General features: G+C 44.0%; 2 protein-coding genes across 3 annotated transcripts in view; one reads left to right on the forward strand and one right to left on the reverse strand.

Moving 5' to 3' along the window:
- Window positions 1-23614, forward strand: part of MAF (MAF bZIP transcription factor) — a gene marked incomplete at its 5' end in the record, with an annotated part of 359645 nt that overhangs the window by 120927 nt on the left and 215104 nt on the right. The window lies entirely within an intron of this gene.
- On the reverse strand, window positions 10844-12626 carry LOC308605577 (histone H4-like; the record flags this gene model as incomplete). Its single annotated transcript, XM_081215764.1, has 1 exon — window positions 10844-12626. The coding sequence occupies one exon, from the start codon at window positions 12624-12626 to the stop codon at window positions 12315-12317; it is 312 nt and encodes a 103-aa protein (XP_081071890.1). The 3' UTR covers window positions 10844-12314.

Below are 23614 nucleotides of genomic sequence, written 5' to 3' on the forward strand. Positions count from 1 at the left end.
GGTTCATGCCCCGGTCTGGGAATATCCCACATGCCGCAGAGCGGCTGGGCCCGTGAGCCATGGCCGCTGAGCCTTCGCGCCTGGAGCCTGTGCTCCGCAATGGGAGAGGCCACAACAGTGAGAGGCCCGCGTACCGCAAAAAAAAAAAAAAAAAAAAAAAAAAAGTATCCAGTACCTTCCACTGCCTGTAGATGAAAGCCCAGCTCCTTACCACAGCCCGTGGCCCTGTGTGAGCCAGCTCTGGCTGCTTCTCCAAGCCCCTCTCTGGCCACTGCTGCCTGATCTTTTCTTTCTATCCCAAGGGCCCTTCTCTGTGTCCTCTAAACAGGCCAAGCTCCCTCCCCCTTTACGTCTTTGCATTAGCTGTCCCCTCTTGCTGGGATGGCTTTCTTCCCCATCCTTGTGGGGCTGCCATTCTCATTGCACTGAAGACCCCAGTGACTAAAATATTCTCTCCCTGGAGTGGGCCTTCTCTGAGCACCCTGATTAAAACAGCCCTGCCTTCTGCCACTCTCTAATCCCTTGCCCTGATGTATGTGTCCTCATAACACTAAGCAAGACCCTAAAATACATATTTCTATTTTACTTATTATATTGCTTATTATATACCTCTCCCATAAGAACAGAAACCTAATAGAGGCAATGTATTGGTCTGTCTTGTTTGCTTCTATATCTGTAGCACCTAAAATAGTGCCTGGCATTTAGTAGGTGCTCAGTAATCATGTGTTATAGGTCCAAAGGCAAGTAAGCAAGGATGTCTAGAGGAAATGAATTATTATTACGTCTACAGTACACAAAATCTGCTTTGTGCTGGGTTGTGTGTGTGTGTGTGTGTGTGTGGCCATGTTTTATGTGTGTATGTATTGTGTATGTGCACTCTTTCAGCTTTTTGGGGTACAACTGACAAATAGAAATTGTGTATATTTCAAGTGTACCACTTGATTCTTTGATGATCTGATATAACTTACGCATTGTGAAATGTTCTCCACAATCAAGCTAGTTAACACATGCATCACCTCACATAGTTCCCTTTCTTGTGTGTGTGGTAAGAACATATAATCTATCCTCTTAGCAAAATTTTAGTATACAATGCAGTATTAGCACTATAATCATTCTGCTGTCCAGTAGGTCTCCAGAACTTCTGCATCCTGTGTAACTGAAACTTTGTACCCTTTAACCAACATCTCCCCATTTCCCCCACCACCCAACCCCTGACAACCACCATTCTACTCTTGGATTTTGTGAGTTCAAGTATTTTAGATTCCACCTATAAGCGAGATCGTGCAGTATTCGTCTTCATTTATTTCACTTAGATAATGTCTTCAGGTTCATCCATGTTCTTGCAATGTCAGGATTTCCTTCTTTTTTAAGGCTGAATAATATTCCATTGTATGTATACACCACGTTTTCTTTATCCATTCATCCATCGATGGATGCTTAGATTGTTTCCAAGTCCTGGGTACTGTGAATAATGCTGCAGTGAATAAAGGAGTGCAGATACCTCTTCAAGATACTGATTTCATTTTCTTGGGGTATATTCCCAGGAGTGGGATTGCTGGATCATATGGCAGTTCTATTTTTAATTCTTTGAGGAACCTCCATACTGTCTTCCATGATGGATATACTGATCTACATTTTCACGGGGTATATTCCCAGGAGTGGGATTGCTGGATCATATGGCAGTTCTATTTTTAATTCTTTGAGGAACCTCCATACTGTCTTCCATGATGGATATACTGATTTACATTTTCACCACCAGTGTACAAGGGCTCTTTTTTCTCCATATCTTCACCAATACTTGTTATCTTCTGTCATTTTGATAATAGCCATCCTAATAGGGTGAGGTAATATCTCACTGTGGTTTTGATTTGCATTTCCCTGATGATTAGTGATTTGGAGCACCTTTTCATAAACCTGCTGGCCATTTGTATATCTTCTTTGGAGAAATGTTTATTCAGGTCTCTTGACCATTTTTAATTTTAATTTAATTTAATTTTTTTTGCTATGGAGTTGAGTTTCTTATATACTTTAGATACCAACCACTTATCAGATACATGGTTTTCAAATATTTTCTCCCATTCCATAAGTTGCCTTTTCTCTCTGTTGATTGTTTCCTTTGCTGTGCAGAAGCTTTTTACTTTGTTGCAGTCCCACTTGCCTATTTTTGCTTTTATTGCCTGTGCTTTTGGTATCATATCTAAAAAATCATTGCCCAGATCAGTGTCAGGAAGGGACACTGTCAGTGTCCTTATGTTTTCTTCTAGTAGTTTTATGGTTTCAGGTCTTACGTTTAAATCTTTACGCCATTTTAAGTCAGTTGTTGTGTACGGTGGAAGGTAAGGGTCCAATTTCATTCCTCTGCGTGTGGCTATCCAGTTTTCCTCGCGCCATCTATTAAAGAGATTGTCCTTTCCCCATTGTGTGTTCTTGTTCTTAGCACCCTCTTCAAAGATCAGTCAACTGTTTTTGCGTGTGCATGCATTCTTTTTTTCAATTTTTTGGCTGCAATGGGTCTTCATTGCGGCATGCGGTATGTTCGTTGAGGCGTGCGGGATCTTTCATTGCGGCGCGCGGGCTTCTCTCTAGCTGTGGTGCACAGGCTTCAGGGCGTGTGGGCTCTGTAGTTTGCAGCACGTGGCCTCTCTCGTTGAGGCACGTGAGCTCAGTAGTTGCGGCACGGGAGGCGCGCGAGCTCAGTAGTTGTGGCGTGTGGGCTTAGTTGCCCCGTGGCATGTGGGATCTTAGTTCCCTGACCAGGGGTCGAACCCTCATCCCCTGCATTGTAAAGCGGATTCTTTACCACTGAACCACCAGGGAAGTCCCTGCATGCACTCTTAACAAGATGTGAGCCTGGAGAGGAAATCAGAAGCCACACCAGGAGGGAGTTGTTAGCTGGGGTAAGAAGTTTAGACTTTAAACACAGAGAAATGGGGAGGATTTCTAAACTCATAATACAGTTGTTCATATCGAGGGCTCTGCAGTCCAATGGCTGCTGGTACTCCCGTCTTATTTACCACTTTGTGACCTTGAGTAAGTTACTCACCCTGTTAAATTCAGTCTCAGTTTCTTCACCTGAAAATGGGAATAATAAAATTGCCTCCCTCATAGAATCGTTAGGAAGAAATGAAATGTATGCCGAGTATTTTTGTACTGTGCCTGATGCAGAGTAAGGGATCAGTCAGTGTTGGCCTTTCTTGCTGTTGTCATGATTATCTTCCCAAGACTGAGATGAACCAGAGAATTTGTTTGGGGAGGAGTTGCTGATAGATTTGGATTGGCAGGGTGCAGATAGGGGAAGTGGAGGGAGCCAGGTGTTAGCTCTCTCTTTTTTTTTTTAATTGAAGTATAGTTGATTTACAGTGTTGTGTTAATTTCTGCTATACAGCAAAGTGATTCAGTTACATTTTTTTAGATTCTTTTCCATTATGGTTTATCACAGGATATTGAATATAGTTCCCTGTGCTCTACAGTAGGACCTTTCTGTTTATCCATTCTATATATAGTGGTTTGCATCTGCTAACCCCAAACTCCCACTCCATCCCTCCCCCACCCTCCCTCCGCCTTGGCAACCACAAGTGTGTTCTCTATGATTCTGTTTCTGTTTCATAGATAGGTTCATTTGTGTCATATTTTAGATTCCACATATAAGTGATATCATATGATAGTTGTCTTTCTCTGTCTGACTTACTTCACTTAGTATGATAATCTAGGTCCATCCATGTTGCTACAAATAGCATTATTTCATTCTTTTTTATGGCTGAGTAGTATTCCATTGTATATCAGTACCACATCTTCTTTATTCATTCATCTGTCGGTGGACAGGTGCTGTCTGTTGCACAGAAAGTAAAGCCTCTATTTTGAGTGCAGCTCGGGGGGCGGGGGGGAGCCTGAGGTCCCCTGTTAGGGGTGACAGGTGCCTTCTCATAAACCAGAGCTACACATTGGACTCTGCTCTTTAAGTCATTCAACCGCTTATTAGACAGCTAGAAAAACAGCCCAAAAAAGCATAGTCAGGCTGGTTTTGCTAAAAAGAAATCAGGTCACCCAGTCCATGGGGTGAAAGAACGTATAACACTGGACAAAGTGGGGAGGGACTTGCTTACCTAGGGATCGTCTCCATTTTCCTGGACTCTTTCCAGACTGACCACATGGACGCACGTGTTCCCTCTCCTTTCCCCAGATAGTATCCACATGGACACAACTGCCCTCTCCTCTTTCCCCAAATAGTGCCTATGGCAGAGACTGCCATGCCCTCAACAAATCCTAGTCCTCTTCCTCCTGGGCATGTAGTAGACTACATTTCCCAGCACCCTTTGCAGTTAAATGCACTATGTGACCATGTTCAGGACAGTGGAAGAAAGGGGGGTGGTAAAGACCCTTTCTGACCCGGCACAAGAAGACCTCCTGTGATTTCCTTCATGACCCTTTTGTCCCATCTACTGGCGAATTGAGGTGGTCCAAGGACCTGGAGGAGTGTGGAGCCACAGGATGGAAGGAGCCTGGGTCCCCGAGCCGCCCTTAGAGGAGAGCTGCCCCAGCGACACAGGGAGACCAGAAACACCCACCTTGAACTGTCCTGTGAGCAAGAAATAAACTTTGTTGTGTTAAGCCACAAAATTTGGGGGCTGCTTGTTATACCAGCTAACACATCCTAACTAAATATACCACCCTTTAGAAAGTATCATGTGAGTGCTCAATGACATATATTCTTTAGCCAGCTACATTCTAAGAATGGATGAGTGACATTTGAAATAGATATACATTAACTCTAATCTTTAGAAAGCCTGCTGATATCATTAGTATTATGCCTACTTGGCAGACAAAGAATCAGAGGCTCCTAAAGTTCACACATATATGTCAGAGCCTATGTTTGTGGCACCAAATTCCACATTCTTTCCTCTGTGCCTCTAAGTATGCTAAGTAGTAAGAATCCAGGGAGACAAAGGAAATTTGTAGAGCTGAAGAAAAGAGAAAGAACGTAAAAGGAAGAAAAAAATATTTTTATATATTTTAACATTGGTCATCTAAATATTGGCAATAGAGAAATGGAAAATGTGAGGAGAGGGACATTCGCAATAAAAATGAAAACTTTGGAAGACTTTGGGATAAAGTTAGCAATAAATATAAAGGAAAATTTATTACAGTTTTTAAAAGTTTAAAAATTAATCTTGGAGAAACATTTCAAGGCCCTGAATGGAGAGATTCAAAAGACATCAACACTACCCCAGATTCAACTGCACATCCAGGGGAACTTCCGTCAAGATCCTAAATGATTGTTTTAAATGACAAGTTGAATCCATACATCATAGGGAAGAAGCAATATGCAGAAGAGCCAACAGGTTTAAAAAAAACCAAACCTAACTGATAGGGAGAGGGAAAGGATTATTGGCCTACTGTATTGGATATGAGAATACTTTCCTTAACATATGGTGATGTTGCACAAATGGACAAATAGTGTTAATGAAACAGAGAATAGAGTTCTGGATTGGACAAGTTACATGCAAGAGTTTACTATATCATGAAGGTAGCATTTGAAATTAAGGGAAAAAGACATTATTTAATACATAACATTAGGACAAATAGCTATCCATTTTTTCTTAGTTTCCCACATAGCTTTTGTAGAAAAAAATACTTAAGGTATTTTCAGTCTTGACGGAAGATCTTTCAAAGCTTAATGCCTAATGCTGGAAAAAGAAAAATAGATTGATAAGGTGAGTTACCCAGCACTATAATGCTTGCATTGTAAAAGACATACAAAGTTTAAAATATTAATGATAAACTGAGAAAATGTTAGCAACACTTTTGATAGAGTGTTAATATCCATCATATAAGAAGATCTATTATTAAGCAATAATAAAAAATCGGGCTTCCCTGGTGGCGCAGTGGTTGAGGGTCCGCCTGCCGATGCAGGGGACATGGGTTCGTGCCCAGGTCCGGGAAGATCCCACATGCCGCGGAGCGGCTGGGCCCGTGAGCCGTGGCCGCTGAGCCTGCACGTCCGGAGCCTGTGCTCCGCAACGGGAGAGGCCACAACAGTGAGAGGTCCGCGTACCGCAAAAAAAAAATAATAACAAAATAAAATAATTTAAAAAAAGGGTATCTGAGCCCCGGCTCTGCCTCTAATTGGCTGAGCACAGTCTCCTATCCTGAACACTTGAAAAAAGAATGGTACCTACCTTACTGGGTAATAGGGAGAATTAATATTAGACATATAAGGCACTTATAAATGCATAATTAAGCTTATGCACATAAAGCACTGATAAAACTCAGTAAATGTTAACTGCTGTTACAACATTCCACAACTCATTTTCTTCCCTGTAACGCTGGGAAAGAAAAACGAATGAATGTTTGTGTAAAAAACAAACAAGAGGGCTTCCCTGGTGGCGCAGTGGTTGAGAGTCCGCCTGCCGATGCAGGGGACACGGGTTCGTGCCCTGGTCTGGGAAGATCCCACATGCTGAGGAGCAGCTGGGCCCATGAGCCATGGCTGCTGAGCCTGCACGTCCGGAGCCTGTGCTCCTCAATGGGAGAGGCCTCAACAGTGAGAGGCCCGTGTACAGCAAAAAAAAAAAAAAAAACAAGAGAAATCTTTTCCTGCATTTTCCTGTGGCTTGTTTAGCATCTCCTCAAATTCTCCAGACAGTGAGACTTCCCCGGGGAGAAGCACTTCTCAATGACTCTAACCCAAGACAGTCCCCAAGTGAGAAGAGGACTAAACTCTCCCCTTTGACCTTTGGCTAATGCCAAGGGTCACACATGATCCTACGTGGTATTTTTTAACCAAGACACAAAGAGTAGCATAATGACAAATAATCTAAGAACATAAACATACCTATCATTTTTATCATTCATACCACTTTTTTTTTTTATCAAAAAGGCAATTCATGCTTATTGTTGGATTTTTGGAAAACTCAGAAAGGCTCCCAGAAGAGTGGAGTTTCACCTCGTCCACCTCCTCCAGCTGCCGTGATGCGTATCTTGGTTAACGTGGTCAAGTCAAATGGGCACCTATTGTGTAAGCTTGTTTTTCATGTCCTTATAAGTTGTAAATATTTTCCTATGTCGATAAATAGCTAAAACACATAAGAACACACTCTGTCATGAAATAAAGGAACTCGCTCTGGGGCAAAGTGGTTTCTGTCATTGGCAAAGCAGTCTTCTGTCGGTGACAGTGTGTGACGGGAGAGTTCCCTTGCGTTGTTCTTCCCAAAGATGCCCAGAGAGACAGGTGCGTTCTCATGACTAGGAGAGAAAGGAAAAGAGGTGTTCATGTTTCCTATTCCATCTAATCTTATAGCTAACTGAGAGGTTTTTAGGGAGAGAAGAGAGATGTGAGTTATGAGCTCTTTTTCTGCTATTTACCCCAGAATGTGATCACACATTAAGGGCACATACACACACACACACACACACACACGATTATAGATACCACAACCTTCATGATGTTCTCGGGATAATGGGATAACAAGCAATTTTTGTTTTCTTCTTTTGGATCATTCATATTTTAATTTTTTTCCTCTCATGAGCAGAGGACGAATAAGAATGTGGATTTCTTTATTTTATTTCTTTATTTTACTGAAGTATAGTTGATTTACAATGTTGCGTTTAATTACTGCTGTATATAGCAAAGTGATTCAGTTGTATATATATATACATTCCTTCTTTTTTTAATATTCTATTCCATTATGCTTTCTCACAGGATATTGGATATAGTTCTCTGTGCTCTGTAGTAGGACCTTGTTGTTTATGTGATTGTGGATTTCTTTAAAATGATAAGAATATATCACCGTCAACATTTCAGAATAACAAAATAATACGGCTTTCCTGGTACAACGGAGCCACCCTCTTTACATATGGTGGGAGGTAGCTGTGGATAACGCTTGTCCTGATTTCCAGTTGTGGTGGCATTTCAGGCCCTGATGAAAGATACCGTGAGCTTCTTGGGGGTGCCTTGATCACTCAGGGGTGCCTGTCCCGTCACTACATATCAAGCTTAATCCTCATCTGAGGAGGACATCACCTAACTGATCCCATAATACGTCTGCCATCCCAGAGTCCCATCGTCCAAATCTTCCACCTTCTGGGGGAAGTGCATACAAATGTATATGTACACATATATAATTTATTGGGTGGCTGGCTCATCAAGTATATTGGTTTTTCATAGCTCCACTATTGTCAGCATATTTCAGATTGGATTTGCTGCTGACATGGTTGAATGAAAAAATACTGACATGTTTCAGTATTGCACTTGACATTTTTAGTATTATTATTAGTGGTTTCATTCCATGTAGTGTCATTGTCCAAATGGGATCGTGCTCCAAAAAAAATCCAACTGCTGTTTGATTCTGAAGAGGTGCCTGGCTTTTGGGTGCTGTGCTTTATACCACCCGTGGAGCTTCGAGGGAAGAGGTGTCAAACCACGGTACAAATTGCTCGTGACACTTGTTGCCCAGAAAATTCCTGCAGAGCTAACTTGGAACTTATTTCTGGGAGAGATCTTTTCTTGAAGAGAAGGACCCTTTTCAACCTCATCCTAATTAACAAAGTGTCATCATGATTCTAAGCAGAATAATCCTGCTCTCTCCTTTCCAACGACCTTGACCATATCTGTCAGTCCTTGAACAGTCCTTGCAAACTTACATTTGACCCCAATTTCCTATAAGCCCTCACAGAATCACCAAGGCAAATACAGAAGCTCCAAGTTTATATATACATATTCCACAAACAAGGCTTTGCAGGAAGACATAAACAAAATGTATTTATTCTTCTATGCTACAAAGCACCAACGTTCGTTTGCATATAAATAGAGTCATTTCATATTCAAAGTTTAATTTTTAGCAAAATGTCCCAGAAAGAAGACTCCAGGAATAGGCCACCTCATGGAGAAGTAGAATTTGAGTTATTTCTTCATGAAGAGCTGCTTCTGAGGCGCTGGCTGCCAGGGTGTGACGAACTGGGTAGGCACATGTTCAGGTCACGTTGGAGAAGGTGACCAGCAAAGGGGGCCTCTGTCATCTGTTACTCAGCTTGAAGTTGTAAAGAACAGCTTTCTCCAATTGAGTTGACTTAGTAGCGAATCACCTTCTCCCCAGCCTTGAGCCCAGTTTAAAATGGAGCGTTCTGGAATAATCAGTGTTTGTTTATCAGTCCACTGGCGTCCTCCAATGAGCGTCTCTTGAATGTAAGGGGATTCTTCTGGAATGTGTAGACCGCTCAGGCCCTAATTGCTCGGACCTGTTGAGAAAGAGACATGTTTATCTCTTGCTGGGATGCTGTCAAAACAGAATGGGTGTATTTCTATCAGTGAAGCACTGCTCTGACAATTTGTCCCTGGAGATAAATGGCGTTTTCCATAGAGGCTTTAAATAGGAGCCATAATGGGAGTGTATGGAACGGAGCTGAATAATTAGATCGTTCTCCATAAATCCTGCCGTGAAGTCATTCACACAGGACGATTTCCAGGGCTGTATGTTAGCACACAGCTGTATGCAGTGTGGACACAGCTGTGTTCTGTGAGGGATGATAGGTAAGTAAATCACAGATGATTGAGACATGGAGAGAACTTAACTCCGTGTTTTCCCCGTAGAATTTGTCTCCTTTGCCGAAGGAACACCCATATTAATTTGTTTTTATCGCTACAAATATGGTACTTACATATTTGTATGGTAGTAGCAGGAGCCGTCTTCACTTACTTTATTTGAATTCCATTTTTAAATGTAAATATATCAGATGCATCTTGTTTATAACAGGTGGGAATAAGAAACACCCCATTAAGACAGGTAAAACAGGTGTTTCTGGTCAATTTGAACGGCGTCTCCTTGAGGTGCGTTAGCTGGAGTACAAGAGGAGTTAAAGATATCTCATGCCTCCCATTTGTGCGTTTGTCGACCTTCTAAAATAATGTAGAAGTTTCTGTATGTGTATACTACTTTACTGGATTTGGAGTTCCCTCAGGGCAAGGCCATGTTTTAGTTCCTGTTGTATCCAGAGCACCTAACAGTTCACGGCAGATAATAAGGCAAAGAGCAGGGCTTTTAAAGTAAGTGCCATTTTTTTTAACCCCAGAGAGAAGCTCCCTTGAGCCTTGTATGTATAGTAGGCTTTTGTTCGATCAAGCCTCCCGAGATGGCTGTTGTCTTGCTCTCTGTACCTCCCCTGCTTCACCTACACTCTACTCACCTGACTGCCCTTCCTACACACTTGCCCCACCCGAGCTAGTGATTGTTCTAACCCTTAGATCAGAACGTCTCCGCCTATTAGCTTATTAAAAGGGCAGGGAGGGGCCTCGTGTTCCTCTGCTAGTTTCCCTGGTAACTGATGAGCCCACCTGATGTCAATTCCCCTTATAACCGGTAAGCTCGCCTGCCCCCGGGTAGCAAAGCCGGCAGCCATGTTCTCCCCGCGCTGTGCAGCACACGCTCCAGGACCTTGCCTCACACAGGTAAGCTCCCCCGTTGTCTTTGTCGCTGATTCCGGGCTCTTTCTTCCGTCTTGAAGTTGGGCAAGCACAGGCCTTGCAGGCTGGCGGGGTGCAGCCCGACGGTGGGCAGGGCCAGCCTGGAGACCGAGGAAACGCCTGTGAGCGCCGAGATGTCGGGAATTCAGGAAGCGGCTGAGGGGGAATGGAACGTTGCTTGGCCGTCGACGAGCGTGGGGGGCCCCCAAGTTGGGGGTGTAATCCTGCAGGTTGCAGGGGTATTTCTGGGGCGGCCGCCCACTAACATGGGGGGCCCAGAATTTCCACGGGGCGATCCTAAAAGTTGAGGGGGAAATCCTGGGGTGGCCGTCCACTAGTACGGGGGCCCCTGGGGTGGCTTCCTTGATAAAGGGGGGCCGCCAAGAGGGTACGGAGAACTCATAGACACCCCTAAGGCTGTTGCGGGGATATTGGCCGTCATTACAACGGGAAAATAGAAGTTAGACTGTAAGGCGGTGGCCGCAGCTGTGGGCTGGCTGGTGCTTGTTACAATAAGAAGGGCTCTGGGCTGAGCAACAATGGCTTCAGTGTGGAATGAGTCAAACTGCTGGGTCTACAGCGAGATGCTGTTGTCGTCGTCTTCTGGGAAACTCGACCCAGCTAATGTGACTAGGTGGGCGCAGCCGAGAGTGGTGGGGAAAGACTCTGCCCGTCCTCCTGTCTCCATATCAGAAGGACCCCCGTGGGTAAACGTCACTGTACAGCTAACTGCCCGTGAGCCTCCCTGGGCTAGGCTGTGTGGACTGGAGTAGGCTGGTTTCCGGACACAGAAGTCCAACTATTAGGATTAACTGTGTTTTCTTTGGAAAGACCTGATGCGCCCACCCCTAATGGTACATAGCGTGGGGAAGCAGACCTGTACTGTGACTGCTGGCTAGGCCACCAGAGTGTTTCTCGTAGCACCCGGGCCTTCCCCTCTCCATGGGGGTGGCCTTGCCTTCCTCGTAACTGGACAGGATGCTGTGGCCATAGATGCCCTCTCCATTGACCCGGTAAGTGCATGGCTCCAGGATTTGCCCACGTCCTGGTGAATGACTGTTCTTAGCATACTAGGTATCTTACTCTTGATGCTTTTTTAGTTTCTGGTGTCTGTATTGTATTTGTGGTGTCTGGTTGCAGTGCCCCTCTACATACCTGACCCCAAGGATATTGAGGAAGAGAGGCGGACCAAGATGGTAAGGGTTGTGCAGGGTATGTAGGGCTGCAGTGTATGGTCAAGCCACCCGAGATGGCTGTTGTCTTGCTCTCTGTATACCCCTTGTCTCTGTCGCAGACTCTGGGCTCTTTCTTTGGTCTTGAAGCTGGGCACGCATAGGCCTTGTAGGTCTGTGGGGTGCAGCCCAACAGCTTTGCTCTGAAATTAGCTTGGAGCACACCGTGGTTCTACTTAGAGGGTGGCCCTGCCTGGTACGGTCATCTAAGCAATGCTGGTGAGTTGCCTTTTAAGAAAAATAGTGGATATGGGAAACTGACAAAGAATGGTGGAAATTCTGCCAGCTGGGTGCTATGGGGAAAGAATGGGTCCGTGTTTCCTGAGCTGTTTTTCATGGATGAGATGGATCCGAAGGATGGCCAGCCATGCTGAATGGACCACACTCAAAGGATCAACTCATGGATAGGCAGACGTTTGAAAAAACAAGTGTGTAGGGATCTGGCCCATCCTAAATTTATCCCCGCGACTTTTGAATTCAAGAGTATTTTCCTTTAGGAGAAGGGTGCTGAATCATTCTTTTATAAGTATGAAGGAATAGCTCTTTTTTTTTTTTTTCTTTCATGGCCCTGAGAAGGGCCTTTTGTCAGTAAACAAGAGCTTCACAGCCAAAGACTGCAATGAAACTTAGCCACCGAAACCATACAGAGTGCGTCCCTGGCGTTTGAGCGCGTAAACCACGTCCATGGCGGTGACAGTCTTGCGCTTGGCATGCTCGGTGTAGGTGACAGCGTCGCGGATCACATTCTCCAAGAACACCTTCAGCACCCCGCGGGTCTCCTCGTAGATAAGACCAGAAATACGCTTCACACCACCACGCCAGGCGAGGCGGTGGATAACAGGTTTGGTGATGCCCTGGATGTTATCACGGAGAACTTTACGATGACGCTTGGCGCCCCCCTTCCCCAGACCCTTTCCACCCTTGCCTCGGCCAGACATGACTAAGAGCTACTCCTAACCTCTTACAGCAGGAATAGGTCTTTGACATCACTGAAACTCAATGAATACATTGGGGGTTCTTCCTTTTCCTCTTCAAATTTCATGTGTTCCCAGTGTTCCCAAATTGGGTTGGTTTGGGTGTCATTTGTGACAAGTAATGAAGACCAATGTTGGCAAGCCCAAGAGGTGGGCACAACTAGTCTTTAATGTCTGGTAGCATTCTTTTACTATATGCTTCCCCTGACTCTGCAGGGGCCTCCTGCTTTCCTGTTCTTTCACTTTGATGTCCCACTGTCTCTACATCTTCTCAGTTGAGACACCGTCCTGTCTTAGGGAACAGTAGCAATGATGGTTTACAGGCATGAGCTCTGGATTCAAATAGACACAAGCCTCTCTTTGGCTGATGACTTACTGTCTTATCTTGAGCAATTATATAATCTTTCAGAACCTCAGTGTCTTCATCTGTAAAATGGGCACAAATATTAGAAATTAAATCTCAGCGTCCTTAGGAAAATTAAACTCTTCTCAGTCTAGTAGTTGGCATCTTGTACAATCTCAATACCTTTGGGCTCTCCTAACTTATGAATTATTATGACTTAATGTTGTGATTATTACTATTGATGGTAATCAGAGAAATTAACCTTTCATAGGGAGCTGTTTCACATTGCCAGTATGGATTCCTTGTGTTTAATCCATATATGTATTTGCTTAAGAAGTGCAGCCTTTAAGAAGGGAATAACTGTTGTATTCTCAGGGCCTGCCAAAGCCAGTCTCCAATAAATACGGGTTAAAATAATGAACGAGAAGATTGTGGTTGTCCTCCTATTGGTACTGCTGAATTTACCCTCAGGATAGCTGCCTAATTCATTTGCACGTGGCTTGGCGAGAAAACTTTCCTGCAAGAAGAAGGTTGGGGTAAGGGATACAGCAAATTATTTTCCTCTCTCCCAGTCTCCTAATAAACCAGCCTCTCCCAGTTTCTTTTCTAGCTATTCTGTTTTCTCTTACATAGAATACTTAGGTGATGTGCCAATAAGTAGTGTATGAATACTTAATGAAGGTGGAATGAATTATAAATGGCATGGAATTTATCTACATTGCTTCCTTGCTGATGGCAGAATGGTGCTTTAATCTTCTCTCAAGACATAGGAGTCAGTAGGTGAGAAAGTATCCTAGTTGATAAACTTAAAAATTGTTACTGGCTGCCATCTTAAGTTACATGGAACCCAATACCATGTGGCAGAGAGGAAAAGGTTTGACCAGGAAACATGGTGAATATGATGCTGCAGGAGGAACTCGGAATAAAGACAGACAAAGGCTTGGGTGGGAGTTGTAGTTACCACTTACTCATTGAGATTGAGCACCAATGAGACAGAGGTCTGAAAAGAGTCTCTGGTACTTTGATTTCAAGGAGAAGCTATTGAATGACCCTCTCCAGAGAAGGGATTTCTATGTCCTTCCTCCATCCCAAAGCCATCTGTCAACAGTGAGCTCCATAAATACAGTGAACTCTCATTAAGAAAAATAATAAATAATCCCCCACATCTCAAAGACTTGATGTACATTTTTTTTCTTGCTCATATAACAGATACCTCTTTTGGGTGGCTCTCCTCCAAGTATTGATTTAGGGGCCCAGGTTCTTTCCATCTTGTGGCTCTGCCATCTTTATTGTGTGGTTCCCACGTGTACAAAGGAGGTTCTATCTGTATCAGCCAATCAGAGGAGGCACTAGTAGGGAGGATTTTATGGACTAGGTCTCGAAGTGGAGAATTTCAGCTCTGCTCACATCCATGTGTCCAGAACTCAGTTGTATGACTGTGCTCCCTCCAGAGGAAGCTGAGAAATGTAGTCTAACTGCCCTGGTCAAAGAAGCGGCAGATATGATCATCAGCTAGCAGTGTCTGCCACATTTCTCGCAAAAACATATATTCTTAGAAAATAATAGGGTAAATATTGTTGCAAAAATGTCATGAAGTGTTTGCAAACTTTTCCTTTTTATGAAATCCCTTTTATTTTTTTAACACCTTTATTAGAGTATAATTGCTTTACAATGTTGTGTTAGTTTCTGCTGTATAACAAAGTGAATCAGCTGTGTGTATACATATATCCCCATATCTCCTCCCTCTTGCGTCTCCCTCCCACCCTCCCTATCCCACCCCTTTAGGTGGTCACAAAGCACCGAGCTGATCTCCCTGTGCAATGCGGCTGCTTCCCACTAGCCATCTATTTTACATTTGGTAGTTTATATATGTCCATGCCACTCTCTCACTTCGTCCCAGCTTACCCTTCCCCCTCCCCGTGTCCTCAAGTCCATTCTCTACATCTGAGTCTTTATTCCTGTCCTGCCCCTAGGTTCTTCAGAACGTTTTTTTTTCTTTAGATTTTATATATATGTGTTAGCATACGGTATTTGTTTTTCTCTTTCTGACTTACTTCACTCTGTATGACAGACTCTAGGTCCATCCACCTTACTACAAATAACTCAATTTCGTAAAGAAATCCCTTTTAGACTATTGTGTTTGCATGCAAACAGTGGAAATTGTTTTCATTTGTGGGATGTTACATGGTGCTAGTTCATCAGTTTTATTCATATTCCTATAGAATTCTCTTTGAACTGCATATATAATTAAGCCACAGAGAGAATGTGTGCACCATTATTGAACATGTAGACAATACAGCAATGGATAAGAAAGAAATGGAGAGTTCACTCATTGTTTAACCTGTGATAATCGCTTGTTTTATCTCCATCAACTCCTTTTCCTCCATGGAAAGGTTTCTACTGTCTCAAGGGTCGGCAAACTTTGTCTGAAAAAGGCCAGATAGAAACTATTTTAGGCTTTGCAGGCTCACTGCACAGAAGCAGCCATAGAACACGTGTAAACAAATAAACGTGGCTGTGTTCCAATAAAACTTTATTCACAAAAATAGGAGGGGGACTTGGTTTGGCCTGAGGGCCAGTGCGCCAAGCCCTGTAGCGTAATATGGATATGGAGGACGTATACAAAGCACCGAGAGGCCTGCACACATGTAGTGCTCGGTAAATCATAATCTGCTCTACTTAGCTTGAAATGAATACCGTTCTATGACTTCAAGTCGTTGAAAACGCAGTGGATTCAGTGGGTTTAGAGAGGGATAGCAAAAGTCTAGAAGCATAGACCTTAACCAATAAAAGAAGTTTATAAGCATAGAAGGCTTGGGGAAAGGGGATATTTGTACTTATGTCTCTACTTCCTCCCCAGTTGTTTGGATTTTTTTTTCAATGAGCATATTTTCCTATTGTAATAAAAAAAAAGTTACTTTAAATGTATGTATTTCCAACTTTTGCTGACTCAGAAAAGAATGGTGCATTTTCATGCCGAACATGTGACTGATTTTCAGTTTTCAATAGCCAGCTGCAGTTATGTTTCAGAATTGGAGCCTACACCCCAAAATACCACTGAAAGAGTTTAGACAGAGCCTGAAAGCCTTCGAGGAAGGCAAGGTCTTCACTTCCTCTTTTGACAGTTTAGCTGACGGGGACACTGCTGAAAAGGAAGAGGAGTGGTCTTTGAGGATTTCCCCTGGTCTCTCTCCTGTCACCCTGCTCAGGTCCTGGAGTGATCTCATCAGCTTTGTGTGCACAGGCAGGGTGCCTGTGCTGGTACCCAGTAGACACTTATCAGTGCTTTACTACGTGCATTACCTAACCCTCATTCCCAGTGAGTAGCCCAGTGGCTGGCATGTGTTACACACTCGTTAAATGCACACATACTGGATTTAATCGAAAGGATGCAGCAAACTGAAGGTAGTGGATAGATAGCATTGTATTTACAGGCCAGGTTGCCTTATTCCTGTCTGAGTTCCGGGGATGCCGCTTTCCCTACTAGAGTTACAATAAAGAGACACATTTCACGAGACTTTAGGACTCTTGCTGTGATAGGTAAAATTACCTTGTGTCAGGTGACATGATTAACCTAAATGAACCCAAGACAGCATCCTGTGAACATTATCTGGAAGAAAAGGAGATATCAGTGTCTATTGTCTGCTCTGGTGATAAACAGGGTTTTTCATCAAGATTCCTTCTCATTTATTAGGTGCTGCCTGGTGCTTTTCCAAAATAGAGAAATGTAAAAACTTTAAATGCGTCTGCATTTCCCCCCCCCCCCCCCCCCCCGGCCAATTTCAGTTTTTATCAGCTCCTGGTTTCTCTCTTAATTTCTCCACGGACTACAGTTCTGATTACTATCCATCTACCCAGATGTCAGTCAAATATCACACTTTCTTTGTTAAAATAGGAATATAAAAGCCGGCCAAAACGATAGCCTTACAAAAACCACATTAGAACACAACAGCTTTGTTTGGACTTTAGGACAATTGTAGAAATCATTAGAGAATATCTTCTGTAGGGATTCAGTGTGTTTGTTCTCCACTAGATTATTATCAGAACAGGATTAAAAAAATCCTCGTTATTATTTGAATCCGTTTACAGCCACTCATGAATTACAAGCTCACACCCGAAGGGGTATTTTCAGCTTAATGGAAACAATTCATCAAACACTTCGAATCCTTTACCAGAGTCTACGTTGATAGATGGACACTTCTTTAATGCAGGTACCTTTTACGGCAGCCCATTTCCCGCGAGTTAGCATCTGTTAAAAAGTAAAGCCGTTAAAAGACACTTTCTGTCTAATGAGGGAACACTGCAAATGGCCTAAAAATCACAGTTTTAGAAATTGTGCTAAAATGATGGTGATGGGAACGCAAGTGGGCATATTTGTTTTGAAACAACACTTTCCTGGTCTGCTCCGGGTTTAACCCGCTGAGGTGACACGTTGATTTTAGGGAGAGCTGATATTAATGGAAAGTAACACTCTTGGCATTGACTGCGTAATAATAAGGGAATCGTGTGGAAACAGGAACATGTGTTTCCCCCAAGGTTTTCGGTATTGTTGAAGAGAAGAACAGTCGTTGAAGATACGGTTATGAATCCTGAGCTCTTCTGAAAAGAGATAGCAGCCCCACCTTAAGAGAGAAAGTTAAAATCTTAAAACATTGAAAACCCATAAGCATGCATGGCCACTGCTGAGATTTCTCTGGTGGTAGGAGAAGGAAAGGGGTTGAGATCTAATCTTGGACATCTAAAGATGTCTTGGGGTAAATTATAGCTCATTAGTGCCGGAAGGGAGCTTAGAATTCATCTTGTCCAGCTACCTCTCTTTTACAGATGGAGAAACCGAGTCCCAGTGAAACAGTAACTTCTCAGAGGCCACTCAGTGGAAGGGGGTGGTCCAGGTCCGCCTCTGACTGCATCTGTCCTGGGCTGGTTTTGCTCTGGGCTGTAGCATTCTGCCTTGCACGTGGTCATTGCTTAATAAATGTTTGTTGCACGCTCCTGCGAAGACGTGCTCTTTTTAACTCCTCTAGAATGAGTTGAAGGTAGGAAGTAGAACTCAGAAAGTTGGGTGCAATGACTTTGCAGGACCGGGCAGCATTTTGGAGCGGTGGCACTCCAGCTGGGAAAATGACAAGGAGTCATGGTATCTCAGCCAGGGCTGGGGGCGGACTGCCCTCAGGGATGATGTCTTGGGGAGGGCGGCTGCTTGGCCAGGAGGCTCCGGATGTGCTTGAGATTCACACTGGGAGTTCAGGCTGCCATTGGGGCTGCCCAGGCACAGTTTGCAGCAGCTGAAGGTTGGGGAGGCAGGTGGGAGTTCACAAACTCACTGTGCCCCTTGCCAGCTCCATGTCTTGCCTTGTCCTGTGACGCTCAGCGTGTTACATGTCCTCCCAAAGCCTTGCTGTACCTCTCGCCCTAAATGTGAAGTAACCCCGACCTCAGAGCCTCACTTTGAGGGCTGTGTGATCATATAGGGGGCTCAACGAATGTCTATTTCAGTGAATTCACTTCATTTTAGAGAGAGGTGATTTGTTGGCTTTGTTGAAAATTCTGGTCCTGAATGAACGATTCGTACTTTTTTTTTTAATGAACAGAAAAGCTGAAAGTTTTATGATACATTGTTTAGATCAACTTGTTTGACTCTTGAGAATTTTCCGATTGGATTATGCATAACGTTCGGCTGGATGTGAGAAGCCCCAGGTTATGTTTATGGGGCTTCTAGGTGTTATGGAAGGTTCTAGATGTCCAAGCAGCCAACTCGGTCCCACTGCTCATAACACCCCCCCCCCCACAAACACCCCCCGGGCCTCTTTGCAGTTCACTGGCCAGGACACTGTTGCAACCAGGTCGTCATTCAGTGAGAACGAAATCCTTGCCTTGGAAGCTTCTCTTCTCTCTGGCAGTGCCTCCTGCCTGCGTCTTGCAAGGCAGGTGCAGAGGGCACTTCTCTTAGCCCTGCCTCTCACCGTGTTCCCCCCCTAGAGCAGGTCACCAACTGTCACCATCTGTCATTTATTTCTTCTGTCTTTTTGAGGCTGGTTTTTCTCAAAATAAAAGCTAACCCACTCCTTAAAGTCTGGCATAATCTTACCCACAGCCTCACCAAAGACAACCATGGTTGTCACTGTGTGTTTCCATTACCTGTTTTTGTGTATGTGGGTAGTGAGCACCCTGCAGACATCATCTCGAATGCACCCACTTTATAATATTGAGCTTTTCCCCCACGTTGCTGTAAACGCTTCCTAAACCCATCTTCGTTTCTTAAAGGCAGCAGTTAGAGCCACGGAGAGTGCCTTCAACCCCCTGAATCTATCATAGGGCGTTTACTGTGACAAAGCATTCCCAAACCTTTCTCTCTTTCACCGTCGTAAAACACTGTAAGTTTCGTATGGGGGGAATGTAATTTGTCACCCAAACAGGATCACTTCTAGAGGTGAAAGGGTGCTATTAATAAGCATGCCAGGGCAACAGGTGTGACCTGGGGCTGTCCTGGGCAAACTGAGATGTGGTCACCCCAGCTAGGCAAGACCGGAGCCATTTCAGGTTACTGATGAAGAAACACAGAGGGTAAGTGTTCAAAGACGCATCCAGTAAGTGGCAATGCTGATCTCAGAACCCAGGACTTCGGGCTCCTAATCTAGTGTTTTATAAACCGTACCCCAGTGCAACTGTGCCGGATCTGCACAGCTTTGTAAATATCCTTAGACACACCCCTGTATTTATCAAACATAACATAAAATAATATCTCTCTCGGTCTCCTCCTCCCTCCCTCCTCCTTTCTTTCTTTCCTTTCTCTCTTCCTTTTCTTCCTTTCTTTCTCTCTCCTTCCCTCCCTCCCTCCTTTTTTCTTTCTTTCTCTCTTTTTTCTATTTCTTTTGGACCTCCAAGCCAGGTTCCTGGTATTTCGTGGAATAGGCGTTGTCTAAAGAGAGGTGTACTATTGGGGATTAAATGCCCCTTTAATAAAAGTCAGTGCTTGATGTATTGTTTTTATTACGTATGATCTACTCAGGAGAATGGTCTTATATACTTGCCTTATTGTCTTATAAGGCTAAAAGCTGATCTGAAATAATATCCACAATACACCACAATCAAAACATTTAAGGAGCAATTATAGTAAAAGGGACTAAGGGAATTGGACTGTTTCAAAACCACCTCTTGTATCAGGCAGGGATGAGGGAGAGTCTGACGGACGCTGCTCCTTCGCTACCCATCGGCCCACAAAGACCATTCTATACACCTTTCCCTCCTCTTCCCTGACTCAGTGGAAGGATATTCTGCTTCAGGGTCTGCAGGTGCCCCTGGCAGTGGCATGTGGTGGTGAAGGGTCCAGGAGGGGTGCGTGTGCGTCTTGGGTTAGAGCTCGGCTTCTGGATTTAGCCTTCTAAGGGTTCTGAATCCCAGCTGAGCTACCAGCTCCGTGTTTCTGGACATGCTGTATTCCCTAAGCCTTTGGTCTCCTCGTCCGTAAAAAGAGTCGCTGTGAAAAGTGAGTGGAAAAATAAACGTAATTACCATTTCTTTTTTGGGGGGTGAGAACATTTAAGGTTTACCCTCTTAACAACTTTCACATATACAATACAATATTGTTAACTGTTATACGAGGTGATGGAGGTGTTAGCTAATACTGTATCTACGTGTATCAAATTAACATGTTGCACACCCTAACTTAACAGTGTTACATGTCAGTTATATGTCAATAAAACTGGAAAAAAAAGAAGGAAAAACAAATAGTGCCTCCCACAGGAACTATACATAAAAAAAACCAGATCCATATGTAGTTTGGACATGCTGTTTTTATCACCATTATTCATTTTTGCCAGAAACTGAACTACCCTCCCACATACAGACACCAGCCATGGTGTTTCTATCTGGGGCTGTTCTTTCAAAGATTCCCCCAAATGTCAATTCTCTTGGCCCCGGGTGGTTCAAGTGGCAGGTGTGATTCATCAATGAAATCAATCTGGGATTTCCAATAGACTCTAAAAGGAGTCGCTCTGATAAGCGAAGATTACATGAGCTGGGCAGTAATCTGCCAGAGTCCTTCAAAGCAGTGTTCCATGCCTTCTCAGCAGAGCCTGTATCCAAGAAGCAGCGCTCTGGCTTTGGTGTCTGAGGGATAGGGCTCCTGCTTCAGTATTTCCAGTGTTCCACTAGGCATGTTGATATCCTCCCCAAATTGGCCCAAATCTTCCCCCCAAAATCTTCTGACCTTGGGTAAAGAGGACACGGGCTCCTCCTGTATGTCAGATGCTTTGCCCTTACACTGTCTTATGTAATTCTCAGTACAGCCCTTTAAGACGCATTCAGTGATCCCCCCTCTCCCCTTGTTTTCATTATAAGGAAACTGAGGCTCAGTTGAAGAACTTGCCCGAGGTTATCCACTTGCTAAAGTAGAAAGCCATCCTTTGAAATTGAATCAGCCTGACAGTGAAAATCCATGTTATTTTTCCTTCATATTTTAATTTTCATTATCAAAGTAATATATGTACGTCGTAAAAAAATGTTGAAAGCCGAGCAAAAGTACAAAGAAGGAAGTAAAAATTATCCAGACTTCTAGTCTTAATCAGTATTTTCATTTTGCTATAAATCTTTTCCTGTTTTTTTCCTCTAGGGCTCTGTGTGTGTGTGTATGTATATGCAGTAACGATACTAAAGAGGGATTTTACTGCGTATCGCAGTAAAATTTGATTTTGCTCTCCTCATTAAATATTCTCCTTTGAATTTTTCTATCATTAACCATTATTAAATTATCTTTAAAAATAATGGCTTACAAGCTGTATAACATTTCTTCACACACACTTGTGTGTATATACATATATATCATAGCTAATTATTCCTTTCTATCTTCAGAAATTTTGCTTGCTTCTAGGATTTTTAAAATCATAAATAGCACTTAGATGAACATCTCTGTTTAAAAAAAAAACTGATAGCAGCAGGTGGTTCTGTCTTGTTGAGTGGCTTCCATGTGTGTGTACCATGTTACCTGCATCACTTAATTTAATCCTCATAGTAACCGCATGAGATAGGTGTTATTAGTACCATTTTACTGATGAAAAAGCAGAGGCTTAAAGAGGTGAAATACATCATCCAGACAGACGCAGAAAACTTGTGACAGAGGAAGAGTCAGATGCAAGACTTGCTGAAGGTCAAGTCTGTATCCCCTGCTGCACAGCTTCCCATCAAAGCCGTGTTTGTTTCTTATATGAGCCTGGAACAGGCCTTGCTCTCCAGTTTTTGGTATCAGTGACTGAATTGACCTCCATGAAACATACCCTTTCTCCAGACACGTGCAAAGTGCCTTATTTCTCAGCCGTTTCGCTGCCCCCTGGGATGCCCAGGCTCAAGCCACCCCATCTGGCTGCCCCCCAACTCAAAAATCCCCTGGACCATGGGACTGGGATATGGCCCGGCCAGCCACCTGGGTTCCCCCAGTGGTAGGTGGTAGGGAAAATGATTGACATGAAGCATGTGTGTTTGGTGGAATTGGGGTAAGGCGGGGATGACTCTTTTAAGCCTCCTCCCCAAAGAAATCTGCCCTCTCTGAAGTAGCAGTGAGTGTCTCAGTTTAAGGATTTTCCCAGCAGGAAGCAAAGTGACTCCCTCCCTGTCATCTTAGACACCAAGGAGAGAGGCCGGAGAGCATCTCTCAGTTTTGCTTCTTAGCCTGACTGCCTTGGATCACAATCGTCTTTACTCGGAGAGTGAGCTCAGCGGAATGGTCTTGCACTTGTCACTTCCCTCCTGTCCCATGAGACTCTGCCCTTAATCCCCCGATCGGCGTTCCCCAAAGACAAGGATTTCTCTGACACCCCCGCTCGTCTTCTGTCCACACGTGCTGCAGGCTGGGGACCAGATGCCTTCTGCAGATTGACATGGATTAAGTCTCCCACTCTCTGATTTCCCACTGTGGCCAGGACCAGATTCCCCCAGGTCTCTCAGGTGAGGTTTTCCCTTTGGGGAAGCAGGCTTTCTCCTCTCAGCCCCTGTTGCGTTTCTTACTCCTTTTTGTGTTTCCAAGGCCTCTCTTCAGCCACACTGGCTATTGGGAGATGGAGTTTCTTACATAAAATAGTTTTCTCTGGGCCCCGTTCTTTATGAAGCTCTTCTGAAATCTTGCTTGGATTTTTTGGTCGCTTCCCAAACGATTTCAAGGATTATGTAATTGCTAATAACTTGGTCCTCTTCTTTCTCTTCAAAACCCCTTCAACTCCTGTGACTAGTTTCCTGGGGCCGCTGTCAACAGATGACAGCACAAATTTGGTGGCTGAAAACCACAGAAATGTATTATCTCGCAATTCTGGGGACTAAAAGTTTGCAAGGAATGTGCGGGCAGGGCCACGGTCCCTCTGAAGGCGCCCGGGGAGGCTTTGTTCATGCCTCTCTCCTAGTCTCTGGTGGCCGCTGGTATCCTTGGCTTCTCTTGTCTCGTGGCTGCCCTCCAATCTCGGGCTCCATCTTCACACTGCTTTCTTCTCTGCTGTCCCCTCCTTTCTCTTGTAGAGACACCAGTCGTTGCGTGTAGGACACACCTTAAACCCTGGATGCTTTCATCCCAAGATCCACAAATAATTACACATGCAAAGACCCTACTTCCAAGTATGGTTACATT

Source organism: Mesoplodon bidens, assembly GCF_964165515.1.
Source record: "Mesoplodon bidens genome assembly, chromosome: 18".
In the NCBI taxonomy this organism is placed as follows: Eukaryota; Metazoa; Chordata; class Mammalia; order Artiodactyla; family Ziphiidae; genus Mesoplodon; species Mesoplodon bidens.